The 14681-nt window shown below is 41.1% G+C and overlaps 2 protein-coding genes across 6 annotated transcripts in view; one reads left to right on the forward strand and one right to left on the reverse strand.

The window, feature by feature from the left end:
- Positions 1 to 5969, reverse strand: part of LOC129194384 (stromal membrane-associated protein 1-like) — a 131089-nt gene extending 125120 nt beyond the window's left edge. For 2 of the 4 annotated variants that reach the window (XM_054799586.1, XM_054799585.1), the window contains exons 1-2: positions 5692 to 5969; positions 4502 to 4534 (exon numbers count right to left, since the gene is read on the reverse strand). In XM_054799586.1, coding sequence (XP_054655561.1) covers positions 4502 to 4534; positions 5692 to 5809 — 151 coding nt within the window. In that variant the 5' untranslated portion in view covers positions 5810 to 5969. The remainder of the gene's footprint in view (positions 1 to 4501; positions 4535 to 5691) is intronic. The other 2 variants (XM_054799588.1, XM_054799587.1) reach the window with 1 other exon arrangement.
- An 841-nt stretch (positions 5970 to 6810) lies between these two features.
- LOC129194021 (gastrula zinc finger protein XlCGF8.2DB-like) lies at positions 6811 to 14502 on the forward strand. Of its 2 annotated transcripts, XM_054798907.1 has the most exons (3): positions 6811 to 7214; positions 7295 to 7403; positions 13309 to 14502. In XM_054798907.1, exons 2-3 carry the CDS (start codon positions 7352 to 7354, stop codon positions 14388 to 14390), a joined length of 1134 nt encoding a protein of 377 aa, XP_054654882.1. In that variant the 5' UTR covers positions 6811 to 7214; positions 7295 to 7351; the 3' UTR covers positions 14391 to 14502. The 2 variants fall into 2 exon arrangements, with proteins under 2 accessions (XP_054654882.1, XP_054654880.1); XM_054798905.1 differs by lacking the exon at positions 7295 to 7403.
- Positions 14503 to 14681: the final 179 nt, after the last annotated feature.

A 14681-nucleotide genomic window follows, 5' to 3' on the forward strand; every position in this document is an offset into this window, starting at 1 on the left:
AGTTGTTGAAGACAGAGTGTACATAAAAATGTTATGTTAAAATTACTATAATATAGTTCTTCCTGGTTCCTCACTAAATATATGAATTAATAACAAACATGTTTACTTTCAAAGGTTTACCCGTGGACGTCTCCCATTTTAGTTCATTGTTAGTGTTTGTTCTTGGATGGTGCACACATCCCTCTGTGTGCTGTGTTTTCACAGTCATGAGCTGCAGAGTGCAAAATGCAGCACATATCTCTGTGTTTTGGTCATTGATCAGTGTGAAAATTTAATGAAATGATAATGGAATCTAGCCATTTCAGTACAGTATCATGTGTGTATTTTATGTGTCACTGGCAAGGAAGAGCCAAGGATAAGTCAATCTCAGAGGTGCTTGCCAAGGTACGCCAGCACAGAGGCTCCGCCCACACAGCTACTTAGCGAGTGTGCCATCTGATGACATTGGTGAAAAGATGAAGTACAACCAAAGGTGAATTAAAGTCTGAAGTAAGATTGAATGGAACGCAATATCACAGAGGACAAGATGGGGAAGCAGGAATCAATAAGGATCCTTCATCTGTCTCTCTCCATCTCAGACACACGCACACACACACACACACACACACATGCAGTGTGTGTGAATTTGGAGCTGAGAGGCTAAAGTGAGTCACCACACTGCAGTGACACACCCAGGAGTTTCTCTGATGGCAAAACTGTCCAACCTGGAAACTCAGTCTGACCAGATCTAATTCAAACTAGACCATCCATCCATCCATCCATCTTCTATGGCGCTTAGCCTCATTAGGATCACGGTGATATGCTGGAGCCTATCCCAGCTGACTTTGGACAAGAGGCGGGGTACGCCCTGGACTGGTCGCCAGCCAATCGCAGGGCACATATAGACAAGCAATCAGTCACACTCACATTCATACTTATGGACAATTTAGAGTCACCAATTAACCTAACATGCATGTTTTTGGAATGTGGGAGGAAACCGGAGTACCCGGAGAAAACCCACACACGCACAGGGAGAACATGCAATCGCCACACAGAGATTTCAAATTAGACCAGAATTAGATTATTTTATTATTATTATTATTATTAATATTATTTAACTTTATCATTAACCAGTCAATGACTGACTGAACTAAATCAGTGTTTCCCATACAGTCATTTGGTCAATTTGGACTGCCACAATTAGATCTGCCGCGACCTGTTCGCCCTCGCTTACAAACACATTATAATCTGGCACCTGGTCTGCCATTGAACAATCAGACGCAGCAGGAGGGATCACTGTTGCCAACTTCAAGTCACATAATTGACCACGATAAGTGAATTTCCGCGAAATAAACGGTCTTTCAGTTGTATAGTGCTTTTCCACCTCCAAGGTACTCAAGGCACACTGTTACACAATTACCTACTGATGACGCATCTTGCCCAAGGATACTTCGACATGATCACAGGAGGATGGAGGATCAAACCCGTAACCTTCAGGTTGGGAGACAACCAGTCTACCACCTGAGCCATGCGACCGCCAGTAGCGTTCAATATGAATAAATTGAATATTTTCATAGTTAGACCACAGAATACCCGTTTATGGCTTTCTAAATACAATTTTTACCATTATTAGAGCCTTGTAGACATGAAATAAGACCCCTATAGTCACCTACACACTCCTATTATTCTTACAACACATTGCGCAACTGTAATGCGCAGGCTATGGGATAACTGCGGGGACACAAGAGACGGCCATCGCTTTAAACACAGCATGCTACTGAGTAAATAGTTAGCCTCCAATTTGTTTATTCTAAACCATCATGTGGGCGTTTCAAACGGAGTGGAGAAGAAGGACAAAGTAAGAAACCAAAAACTTACAACTTCCACACGGAATGGGAGGAGAACTTCTTTTCACTATGTCATGTCGGACATGCCATGGCTGACTCAATGCAGTGTTAAGGTAATATAATCTAAGGTATATGTCTCAATGTAACATTACTGACGCCTCGTGACCAGAATACTACACACTGTACAATTAGAACTGTCTTTCAATATTTTTTAATGTATACATTTTTTTCATGTATTAATTTAACATCAGGGAGTGATATTCAAACAACGATGTAGCAAGAGACGACTCCACACAGTAATCCCATGTTTATCACAGTTAATTGGTTCCAGACCCAACACTTTTGAGTGAATTTCCACAAAGCAAAATTCCTTATTTACAGAGCAGAGAAAAACTTTACAACCTTCCAAATATGTTTTTTTAACCTTAATAGAGACCTCTAGACATGAAATTACACCCCTATAGTCACCTTTACACTTCTAATATTCTTTTTTTTTTTACACCACATTGTGCTTAATGAAAATACATCATAGCCAATTACGCAAATTCCACCACTACATCAATACATCATCCCCCCCAGCAACCCACCATGCCACAAACAGTCTGCAGTCCTATGGGAAACACTGTAAATGAATACTGATTTAATACATGAAGTCAATAAAAGGTTGAGAACAACGTTGTAAAATACTCTGGACTGGGGGACTTGCATAGTATACCATCAGGTCACTGAACAGTCACACAAGTAAAGGCAAAGAGGCTAAAGTTCAGGAGAAATGAGCACAATCTACAAGACAGCACCTGTGTTTTCAGCACTGAAAAAAGCAAACTAATTACAAGGACAAGCTAACAACTCTGTCAACTCTCATATTGTTCTTTCGTTTCCGTTAGAACCTAAGTTAGAAGTGTCCCGATACAACTTTCAGTCATCCCTCGATTATCGCGGTTAATTGGTTTCAGATCTGACCACCATAAGTGAATTTCCGCAAAGTAGGATTGATTATTAATAAATGTAATATTTTCATAGTCAGAGCATAGAAAACCGCATCAAAAACTGTTTATGACTCTCTAAATACTGTTTATACCATTATTAGAGCCCTGTGGACATGAAATCATCACCTATCATCACCTTTATCCTCCTATTATTCATTTTTTACGCCACTTATGTGCAGGCTACAGAATCACTGCAGGGAGATAAGAGACGGACGCCGCTACCATAGCATGCTACCGAGCCACCTAGTTAAGACTACAATTGATTTATTCTAAACTTAAGAAGGACAACGTAAGAAGCCAAAAACTTACCACTTCCACACAGAATGGGAGGAGAAGTCTTTTTCACTCTATCATGTCGGACAAGCCATGGCTGACTTCATGCGGTGTTAAGGTAATGTAATGTCAGGTAAGGTCATTTCTCATCAGTGTAACATTACTGACACCTACTGACCAGAATATTACATATGACTTGTCTTTAAATATTTTTTGAATATTAATGGGGCATAGTAAACCATGAAACGATAATTTATTAATGAATTCATCTTTGAAGAAACGCTATAGTGAGGGAGAGATGTTCGAATCGCAATGTGGCGAGGGACGACTGTATTCACTTCCGATACAATACCGGTATTACAGCCTACAGAGCATTGGCGGATACTGATATTGGACTGATAAGATATCGGCATGAGTAATACATACTTTTTATTACTTATTTTGTGGAATGTACAGTATAAAAGTCTTGATCAAGTGATATTACCAACAGAGAACAATAGGCAGTTACAGTAGCTATTAGGAAAAACTCACCCATTTACTCCTTTATGCATTTAGGGTGTAGTTTTATCCAGCTAGGCAGAGCTTAAGCAAGAGAGGTTTGTTTCATCGCCTAGGTCTTGTGAAAATCCTGAAAATCCTCATGTTGTTTTTTGTGATGCTGCTTCAAATGTGCCATGAGGTTGGTCGCATTGAGCTTCCCCGGTTCTGTGCCACCACGGGAAACTTGTGCAGTTTTGCACTCAGCTGCAACATTGTTACAAACTTGAACGAAAAATACTAGCACACGGGTGACATCGCTCCTACTCTTTGCTACTTTGTTAGCACGTTAGCACACACTGATGTTGTGATCACGTGGGCAAGTGCTGGTGTGGCATCTGGAGTCAACCGCTTGTATCGGAGTGTTATATCACAGATTTTCGCTGCAAATCAATACAATCCAGTGCCTTTTTTACTGATATCTGAGCAATATCTGATATCAGTATCAGATCGGGACACCCCTAACCTATGTAATGCAATCCCGATGTCTTGTCCAGGAACATTTAGTTCTTGGTAATTGCAGTTCCTGGAACTAAAAGGTTCAAATATTTCAAATATAAAGAGAAACTTACAGTACGCTCCAAAATCTGAGGCTGAAATTAATATAAATCAACAGAGGAGATGTGAAATTAAGTTTGGTCTTCACATAGCTGAGGTTTTCACATGCAGGTAAAAATACAGTATATAATGTATTTAAATGGACATGTTTAAATGTCTTTAAGTTGTACGCTGATGGTTCTATCTGGATTACTAATACAATTTCCTTTCATTTCATCGAGCATGTTGTCCTTGCATGGACAGGCTCTTTACTCAAATGGTAAAATATCTACAATTTCAAAATTAATTCAGTTATCCATGACTACAGTATACACTCACCCGCCATAACATGAGGTACACTTGCACAATCTCCTAAGATCAAATACAAAAGTTCTGTCAACAATTCAGCTTTTACAGAAATAATCATTGTCAGTTTTCATTGGCACTTGCAGAGATGTATTCATATAACAATATGTCTATCATTGTGATTGTACTTTGCAGTGATGTGGAACTGCATTATAGCGAGAAGTGTATATACTACTGTATTTTGGTTAACTTATTGGGCTTTCATATTGTAACACATAAAAGAAGGTTTCAGCCTTCCCTTGTACAAATTCATATTTAGGAATATGTAAGTAACATGTATGTATGTATGTAGTGCAATTTAGTCTGCACAGTTTGACTGGCAAAAGCTGACCAGAGTCTTTGAGTGAGATAAAATAAGATGAAACATATAGAGATGCACACTGAGGAGGACGCATGTTTTCCACTCATAAATAAACCAGGCAAAGACGTGACAGCGATACATCGTCATCAACGCGTGTCAAGTTATTGACAATTTTACAATACATGTGCGGAATCACCAACCTTCGCATTTCAAAGTAAAACACACTTTCTGTTAAGGGGATTAATTAACTCAAATGGATTAGTCGGAAATTGATCTTTTTTTTTAAATATCAAGGCAAATCAACGTTGTAATAAATATATCCATACACATTACATGATAGATAAAGTTTGCTGGATTATTACGAGGTGAAGCATGTAAGACTGATAAACCGAAAATCTGTCGGATTTTTATAATACATTCAAAGATTAAGATATAGACTTTATAGTATACGCAGTATTACTAAGTTTATGGAAAGCCCTTTGGCATTGAATTGACACGGATGCTTCGTTACGCTACAAGCGTTGAATATTTTACTTTGGAAAGGCGTAACGGAAGTTGGATACTTACTGGCGCTGTGCACATATAGAGCTTGATAGTTTATCATTTAGAATAATTCCAAGTGCCAAAAGAAGCTTATCTCAGTGACATGACATAACATAAAGCAGATGTTGACAGAAATAGTTAATGTTCATGGTTTGCATTTAGGACAGAAAACAGGAGCAGCTTGGCAAGAGTGCTGACGGTGCTGTGTTGCTAGCTTTGGGAGACCGCTAGCAAGCAGCGCGTAAGCACACGGTTTGACATTTGTGTTTGACATTATTCCACACATTTGTCATTCAGACGTTGAGCATGCAAGATTTACCTTTTGCCTCACAGTCAGCACAATATTTGTTGCCGTCCTCTCTCAGCAGTTTAGACAGAATGGCCTGATGGTGTTCGTTCAGTTTTTGGGCTTTTTCCCTTTCTGAGCGCGTCGTCATGTCTATCAAAGTCTGGATGATAGTCCTTTTTGCGTAGAGACGAGAAATATGACAGACGACGGAATGTATTAAAATCGATGTTTCATCGCTGTTAAGCTCAGGCGCATTGTGTATGCTAGCATCCAACCTGCTAACAAGGTGATATGCACCCAGACTAAAGTGGCAGCATCTCTGCTGCGTTCAGGACCATCGGATATTTCAATGACCCTTATGTACACATATTTGGTCCTATTTTCAATGAATTGAAGGAGACAATCCAAGATGATCTAGTGATGGACTATGTCCTTACAGCTTTATAAAGCTGTAAGCACATATTGTGGCATATATGGGCACATACTGTATTAGTCACAAAATATTTGGAGAAAGTCATGTTGTCAAGACACATGCAGAAGGTCATTGCAACCACTGCACATTCGGTCAAATTGCTCTGTTGCTACAGTGCTATTTGTAACGCGTTTGGGGATGGCTGTGCTGCAATGTGCAACATGGTACACATGAAGCAGCTGGATTATAGTTGATCTTTGACGAGTGTTGTTTTTTTCTTGCAGTCATAGCATTATGTGACCACTTTTAACTTCCTAAGCACAATTGCTGATCCCAATAATTGTTTCCCAAGTTAAACAAAGTGAAATTCTACTTGAGAACGTGTTCAATGAGTCCATTGTGTTGGAGATTGTACAAAGGATTCTGTGCACAGACTCTTGATCTGCCTTAATTGCGCTTGGACAGGGAGAAGGGAGTGGGGCCAACAACAATTTGGATTCCTGGAGAGAGTAAAGTACATCACTCGTGCTGTTGAATTATGTATCAAAATATTCAAACACTCAAAATCAGAACCATGATGTGTGTGCAAAAAGACAGAGTACAGGACATCCTACATTCCCTCAAAGTGGCCGCATGAGAAGATAGAGGTCAAGGGTGTAATGACACCTCCGCACCTGAGGGCGGCAGTAATTCTACTAATTCTGTCTTGTCTGCCGGAAATGGAAAAGGCCAATCAAAGTAATTCAGCAAGACGGTTCGATTAGCGTGTGTTACTGTGTGTTTTCTTTATTTAGTACACAGTTCCATATATCATGTAACAGTACGCATTATTAATTCATCGTGTCAAGATAAATTCGTCTCGGCTTTAATTTGAAGCATCTCAGACAAGCTTAGCTTGCTAGCTGCTAATAAAGAGACGCAGAAGTTATCAACAGCTAAGTTGAGCTCAAGTGTGAGTGTAAAATGTGTAAAGTACAAATGCTGAGAGCGTTGGTGAATCAGCGACTAACTGCGGTTGTTGAAGAAATATTTGTAGTGTTAGAAAGAACGATAGCAGAGTACGAGGAGGAACTTTTTCGAACAAAAGAAGAGAATGAGCGACAACGTCAACTACTGGATGGTGTTTTCAAGGCGCATCAAGGTGTGTTGTAGAGCGCAGGTTTGCTTCATTCTTACTCTCACATGTTTACTAACGTAATATTTGATCATTAACATGAAAAGGTCACTTGGAATAACTTTACCGAGTGGAGGAGCATTGCCAAGAAGTGAAATGTGGAAATGAAAGATGAAGAATGGCAGGCTGTAAGAAGAGGAAAGGAGACAAAACAGGGTATAACTGGCAATATAAGCGAACAAAAAATGGCATATGCAGAGGCATTAAGGAAAGAAGTGAGAATTTAATGGTTCACAGAACTTTATCATACCAACACACATTTACACAACATAGCACAAAATTGAGTAGCTGGGGTGCCAGATTTTGAGCAATCAGTACCAAAGAGAGACAATCTAACTAATAAAGTAAACTAAAATGGGAACTCCAAGCATGCAGATCATACTAAAAAAGAAAACCAGACCAAAAAAAAGTAAGTCGCATTGTAAGCTCTAACTAAAAAAAACACAACACTGACGCCACCAACCACGCCATATTAAAGTCCAGATTACCACTGAAAAAAAAACACTTGCGTGTGCAAAAAATAATATGTAGAGGAGTCTGACTGGCCAGTGGCCTTTTCCACATAATACGTTAATATTGCACCTAGTCATACAGTCGATGTTTGAGTAAAGTGTTCGTCGTGCAGGGGTGAAGGGTATTGCAGGGCTTTAGGGACAGATGATTGTGTCGGAGCTGCAGGACACCATTGGAGTTCAGCCTTTGAATAGCTTCCGAAAACATGTTCCTCAGCCTAGTGGTTCTGCACCAGATGCTGCGCAGCTTCCTGCCTGTGGGGAGAGAATCAAAAAGGGTGTGTGAAATCTGGGTGGGGCCCTTGATCATACAGGAAGATCTCTTTCTGCATCTGTTGGTGAAAGTGTCTGTGGTGGTGGGAAAACCCCAAGCTACCTGAAGCTGGAGACAATCACCACAGCTGCTCCTCCGATGTGCAGGGAGGGAAGCGTGTGTCACACCCCTCCTGAAGTCAATCGGTGTCATTGAAAACTGTTATTTTTCCACCAATCCACCAGACAGATGTTTTCCATCACCTCTGTTCTCGAACTCATCGTTGTCTGTGATGCATTTGATCAAATGTAATCAAATTGGGCATATTTTGTAATGTTTTTGTTCTTTTGGCTTTGGAGATGGAGACTTGAATGTGGATGTCCGTGGTGATGGTCCAGTGGTCAGAGACGTGTTGGTTGTGACTAGAGAGTTGATGGCGGATGAGACCAGAGTACCAGACAGCAGCCAGGATTAGCGTTGGGTATCGTTTAGAGTATCCGTTACCGATGCCATATTGGCACTTTTGAAGCAGTATCGGTTCTGCAACGGTGCCTGAACCAGTACTTTTAAAAAAAGGAACATACGAATTCTGTCCCAAAACAATGCCTTTTTATTTTTACAGAATTTTGTGACATGCAAGTTGAACAGAATATTTAAAGACTTTAGATTTAAAGACAGAAATATCAATAAAATGATACTTAAGTAATACATTCACCATAATGAAATAAAATCTACTAGAAATTGCCATAATTATCACAGCAAAACCAGCAACAATACAGAACACAGACAATGTGCAACAAAAAAAAAAAAGATTTTACAGTATTTAAAGTGCATGTATTTTGCACCATTCGAGCACAAACTCATAATTGATACACAATTGTAGCAATGTTGGACTACCATTAAAAACTAGCGATGCAGCGGTACTAGGTAAAATACTGGACCGTTTGGTCCGCCCTGCACGGAACAATCCGCCCTTATGGGCCACGGGTTTGCAATACATTTTGTACTGTGTGGGTGTGCACCCACACCAACACCCTGCGACGTAATGTCCCATTTCCCACAATGTATATATTTCAAGGGAGGGCCAGTCTGCCTAAAAGCAGACAAAAAGGCAAGGCATTTGGCGTGGATGGGGAGAGTATAGGCGACAATGGCCGCACGGTCTGCTCGTCTTTGTCAGCGATGCACGGAGGAGACTCAGACCCGGCGGATCTCCTCAGCTTTCTGCCCGCCGGGCCCCCCACAACCTGGCGCTGACCTCAAGGTGCGGTGCACCAGTTTTTGAACACTTCACTTCTGTAAATGGACAAAGATTAGTGCATAAGATGAGAGCAGTGTGTTGTCGTTGTTAATAGAGATGAGAACAGTGCTGCAACTACAGGCAAACCTGTTTTAGTGGCCACCTGTATAAAACGGCCACCTGCCTATAGCGGCCGCTGCAAAATCCCCCTGCAGAAAATGTACGCGTTATAGACCCTGTGTATAGCGGTCACCTGACCAGCGTGGCCAGCAGTCACCTATTTTTTCTCCCTTGGTCAATATCTGACCGCATATAGCGGCCAAATTACCAACTCAAGTAGAAGCTTCATGCACAAAAAAGATTCATTTTTCAATCAATGAAGCCGTCATGTGTAGACTTTAATTACTGAGTCCTAGCTCAGTCACAATCATTCACAAGATCAAGAGTTGTTCCACATAAAAAAGCCGTCTTCTTTTGAGCTTGCTATTTCCTGGTCAAACATGTAACTTTAAGAGCATTTGCACCAAAACATTACTGCAAAGTAGGCTGGGAACAGGACGTGCTCCCAGCGACGCTACAATAAAAAAAAAAAAAAAAACGCTAGCATGCATGCGGCAGCGGGAGCAAACCATTTTGTATCCCTTGGTCAATATCTGACCGCATATAGCGGCCAAAATGCAGATTCAAGCAGAAGCTTCATGCACGTAAAAGTTGAGTTTTTTAAGCATTGAAACCGCCGTGTGTAGACTTTAATTACTGAGTCCTAGTTCGACATAAAAAAGCCGTCTTCTTACTTTGCAACGCCGCCCTGAAAAGATTCAGTGACGGCCAAAACGGTAATCTTCCCACTTTGCAATGCCTTGAATAGATTCTAAAATAGCCAAAACACCTGAGTAAAACATCTAAAATATCACTTAATTGCCGACTAATTAGAGATTAGAAGCCCATTCAATAAGAAAGGAGCGATGGTATTGTTAGTTTACGACGATCTTCGCACCTCCTCCGCACTCAATTGTTCACGCACACACCCATTCATGACTGCTTCACGCGTATCCTGTACATATATCCTCAGGCTCGTTCACAAAAATTTTTATTTCTTGCTTTTAAAATCGTGTTTTAAAAAAAATCTAAGATGGAAATTTGTGACGTTCTGCAGGCCAGGAGCGAGCGTCCCCAGCCCGCGCTCTTATTTGGCGGGCTGTGCCTTCTCCGGGGAGGAAGAGGCAGCCGCTTCATGCCTGGTGGCCGCGCAGCTGCGGTCAATTAACATTTGTGGCGGATAAAAGGCCAGCGCTGTCGAATGTGCGGCGCTGGTTAATTGTTGTTATTGATATTACTATTTTCCTTACCGGAGCTGTTACCTAGTTTTACCTACCTGTTTGTGTCAACAGAGCGTTTTCCCCTATGTCTCTTGGTTTTGCTCCAGTCTTTTTGTGAATACATGTTAATGTGTGCGCATAAATTCAAAATGGCCGCCAACCTGTCTATAGCGGCCACTTTTGCCGTTTCCCTTCAGTGGCCGCTATAGACAGGTTTGACTGTATTAATGAACTTTACTAAAAAAAAATAATCACCCTGTTCAAATTCTTACTGTTGCACTTGCACGTTCCTAAAAGAAAACATTGTGAACCGGTGGTGTCCCAAGTGCAGCCAAGGGGCTGTTTTCACCACACAGCTTGTTCATTATTGGCCCACGGCTTACTAATAACAATATATAATTACACTAATCTGCTTTGTCACCGATAAGAGTGGTCCCCAATCTTTTTTGACCCACGGACTGGCTTGTGTTCCCACTAATCTCCCGCAGACCGGGGGGGTGCGGGGCTCATACATTATAGCGATCTAATTTATCTTATTTATTATGTATTGTGTAAAACTAAGACATGAATAACATCAAATTAAAAGCACAAAATGAATGCCGACCCATCATCCACCAGTTCAAGTTCCAGCCAAGTTTTTCCAGAAAGATTATTACATCGCTGTTTGACGTGTTTGATAAAAGGCAGTGCGCTAGCATGAATTAACTCGAGACAAATGTGAACATTAGCACTCAATAAGTCATCAAAACTTACCTTTATGCATTCCCACGTAGTATCAGCATTTGAGACCAAATATGAGGTGAAAGAAAAATGGTAAAAATACAGTAGTAGTGTATCTGTGAGGCATGAAATAAAGTTAGCACACGCACAATGGACATGCGTCAAGCGAGACGGATGTAACAGAGAGAATCCGGCCACTTTTCAAAATAAAACAAAAAAATGAAATAATGGAAATTATTTTTACTTTCTGTGCGGACTGGTACCAAATGACCCACGGCCCGGAGGTTGGGGACCACTGACCTATAACACAAAACTTATATAGCTTACAGAACAATACTGTATATCGACCTGCATTTGATTGCTTTTAGCATCTTTAATATACACATCAAAGTGGCCCCCACTTCCTTAATTTTTTTGTATGCTATATATATTTAAAATAAAAATAAAATAAAAATATATGTATTTTTTGAGAATTTTATTTATTGGAGAATTACCTGCCAGTAAATTGCAGTTTCATTTTTAAGCCTTATTTTTGCAAGGAAAAAAGTTATTTTTTTATGCACAAAAAAACGAAACCAAAACCACAGGCCAAAAATCGAGGTTCGGACCATACCATGTAGAGATGAGCGGGTGAAGCCTCATGAAGCTTTGAGGCTTTCCTTCAAATTGTGCCAAACAGATTCCGAGCTTCGGTGCTTCAGTGAAAAGCAACATTAGCGACATCGAGTGGAAGAGTGAAGTCACAGCAATCTATGTGACTAAAAGCAGGGAAACACAGGTTGCCATTACAAACGCACAAACAAACTCGCCAACGCTGTCATTACAAGCCAGCATTGTTCAGTAGCTCGGTGGTTGTTATATACACAACTTGGCACCAAAATAACCTGTCAAAACAATGACAGCCACCAGTCGGTTTCAAAGCGTCAATACGTGCTGTGACATACCACGCTTCCAACGCAATCGGTCACATGATATTTGCAGAACGATAGTGCCTAAGCACTATTTCAAAGCAGTGTGAGTCAGGAAGTCTGACACAAGCTTTGAGGCTTCGGGCTCATGTTACCATCACTAGCCTGCACCGTTGCACACCTAATTTATCCTACCTGCAAGAGTCGGCATGTATTAATTGAGCAAAATGAAGTTAGTGTAACAACGTGCTTGTGTTGTAATGTTGATGTTCATAACTCCGGTGTTGGTGAACGTGCCTCGCTCTCCGGGAATGTGATTGGTGGACAATGATGAAACGTGTTGGAATTGAGCACTGCTATTGGTGTTTGTTTTAAAAAGATAAGATATCAGATTCTGTGTGCCTCTGTCAGGATGCTACAGTCTTTACAAGACATTACTTGCACAATATCACCTTGAAGCAATTGTTGCATTCATTTAGTACCAAAACGAGATTCCGATAGCTACTTAGTTTTTCCGCCCCGGTACTACCATTTACGTCTGCACCGGAGCTGTTACGGCACTGAGTTTTAGTACATATCCCTATTGAAGATGTGTCCGTGGGTGTGGGTTGGGAAATTGATGTGCTGGGTAAAGTTGAATGATTGTATTATTATTATTGAACATTTTTGTTGCTAACAAACATCAGCTCCACACTTCAGCCCAGTAGTTGACAGTAACACGCAAATGAGCTAGTTTGCCAACCGACATTAATTCCCAAAGAAGAAGAAAGGAGACGAATACCAAAGAAGAATGCGGGTCAGTGCATGTGAAAAGAGGGCGGTATTGGAGTTATAATGTATATGATGCCACCATTGAGGTCGTCCACAAGCTAGGGACAAAAGCAGGGTGGTTAGAGAAGACAGTTGCCATTTTTTTTTTCATGACCTGCTGTATTGGCTCTGTTATTTTCCTCATGTACGGTATGGTTATGATGTCTTGAGTGTCAAAGTGGTGACTGATGAGATCCTCAGAGACATTGTCAGAACATATGCTATGCAGGACAATGCCTCATGTGATGCAGCAAAGCTGGACTTTTCTAAAGCATGTTTTTACCTTTTGTGTCCTGCAGATGTCAGTGAAGACCATCTACCCCCTGAGCAGCAGGAGGAAGCACAGCCCCCCCACATTAAGGAGCCAGAGCGCACCCACATTAAAATGGGAGAGGGTGATCACAGCGTCAGTCAGGAGGGAGAACATCCTGAAGGACTGGAGGAGTTCCCAGTGTTTGGTGTCCTTGTGAAGAGTGAAGATGATGAAGACAAAGATCAAAGTGAGGAAAAGAGAGAGGTGGAGCCTCCAAGCGGCAGCGCAACACAACACATAACAGAAGCTGATGGAGACCACTGTGGAGGATCACAAGCGGACATCCTCTTATCTCCACTATCATATAGTGATGACACAACGCCACGCTGTCGTGACAGTGATGATGAAGACTCTAAAGCTGATATGACACGTCACACTGACAACACACTCTTTAAATGCTCTCAATGTGACAGAACGTTTGGCTACAAAAAGAATCTGAAAAGACATATGAGATATCACACAGGAGATAAACCGTTCTTCTGCTCATTTTGTATGAAAGGATTCTACGAGAAAGCACATTTGATAACACACACAAGAATACACACTGGAGAGAAACCATATTCCTGTTCACTCTGCAACAAATGTTTCTGTGAGAGTTCAGGGTTGGATCAACACATGAGAATACACACTGGAGAGAAACCGTTTACCTGTTCAGTGTGTGGTATAAGTTTTGTACGGAATCAAGATTTGAAAAGACACATGAGGACACACACCGGGGAAAAACCTTTTACCTGCTCGGTGTGTGACATCAGATTATCTCAGAAGTCTCATTTGACATCACACATGAGAACACATACTGGAGAGAAACCTTACACTTGCTCAGTGTGTGGCGTCAGATTATCTCAAAAGTCCCATTTGACATCACACATGAGAACCCACACTGGCGAGAAACCTTATACCTGCCCGTTCTGTGGAGTAGGATTTGCTTATAAGTCATCTTTGACAAAACATACAAGAATACACGCTGGAGAGAAAGAATTCAGTTGCAGTGTGTGTGATGAAAGATTCTCTTTTAAGTACCACGTTAACAATCACAAGTGTGCTGGTGAGACCAGCAGCAGGCAATGAAGCTACAGGACTTTATTATTATTGAGGATAATCATTTGAAGGAGGGTGTTGTGGAAAGATAGCAGAAGTGACTGCAGTAGTATCACAAGCTGTCCATTTCTGTGGCTGTATGTTAAAGCAATAAATACTTTCCTTGTATAACCTCTGATTGCTTCGTGATCAATGTCAGGACTGTGACTCTTCTTCTTTTCCTTTGGGCTTTTCCCTTCAGGGGTCGCCACAGCGAATCAATTGCCTCCATCTAACCCTGTCTTCTGCATCCTCTTCTCTCACACCGACTACCTTCATGTC

The sequence above is a fragment of the Dunckerocampus dactyliophorus genome, chromosome 14, assembly GCF_027744805.1.
Source record: "Dunckerocampus dactyliophorus isolate RoL2022-P2 chromosome 14, RoL_Ddac_1.1, whole genome shotgun sequence".
Lineage (NCBI taxonomy): Eukaryota > Metazoa > Chordata > Actinopteri > Syngnathiformes > Syngnathidae > Dunckerocampus > Dunckerocampus dactyliophorus.

What these genes read in the sequence shown, in the direction of transcription:
- LOC129194021 (XM_054798905.1), top strand. Translation starts at nt 7,037, where the DNA reads ATGTGTAAAGTACAAATGCTGAGAGCGTTGGTGAATCAGCGACTAACT. An exon ending in TGTTTTCAAGGCGCATCAAG is followed by an intron (nt 7,215 to 13,308) that starts GTGTGTTGTAGA and finishes TGTGTCCTGCAG; the next exon opens with ATGTCAGTGAAGACCATCTA.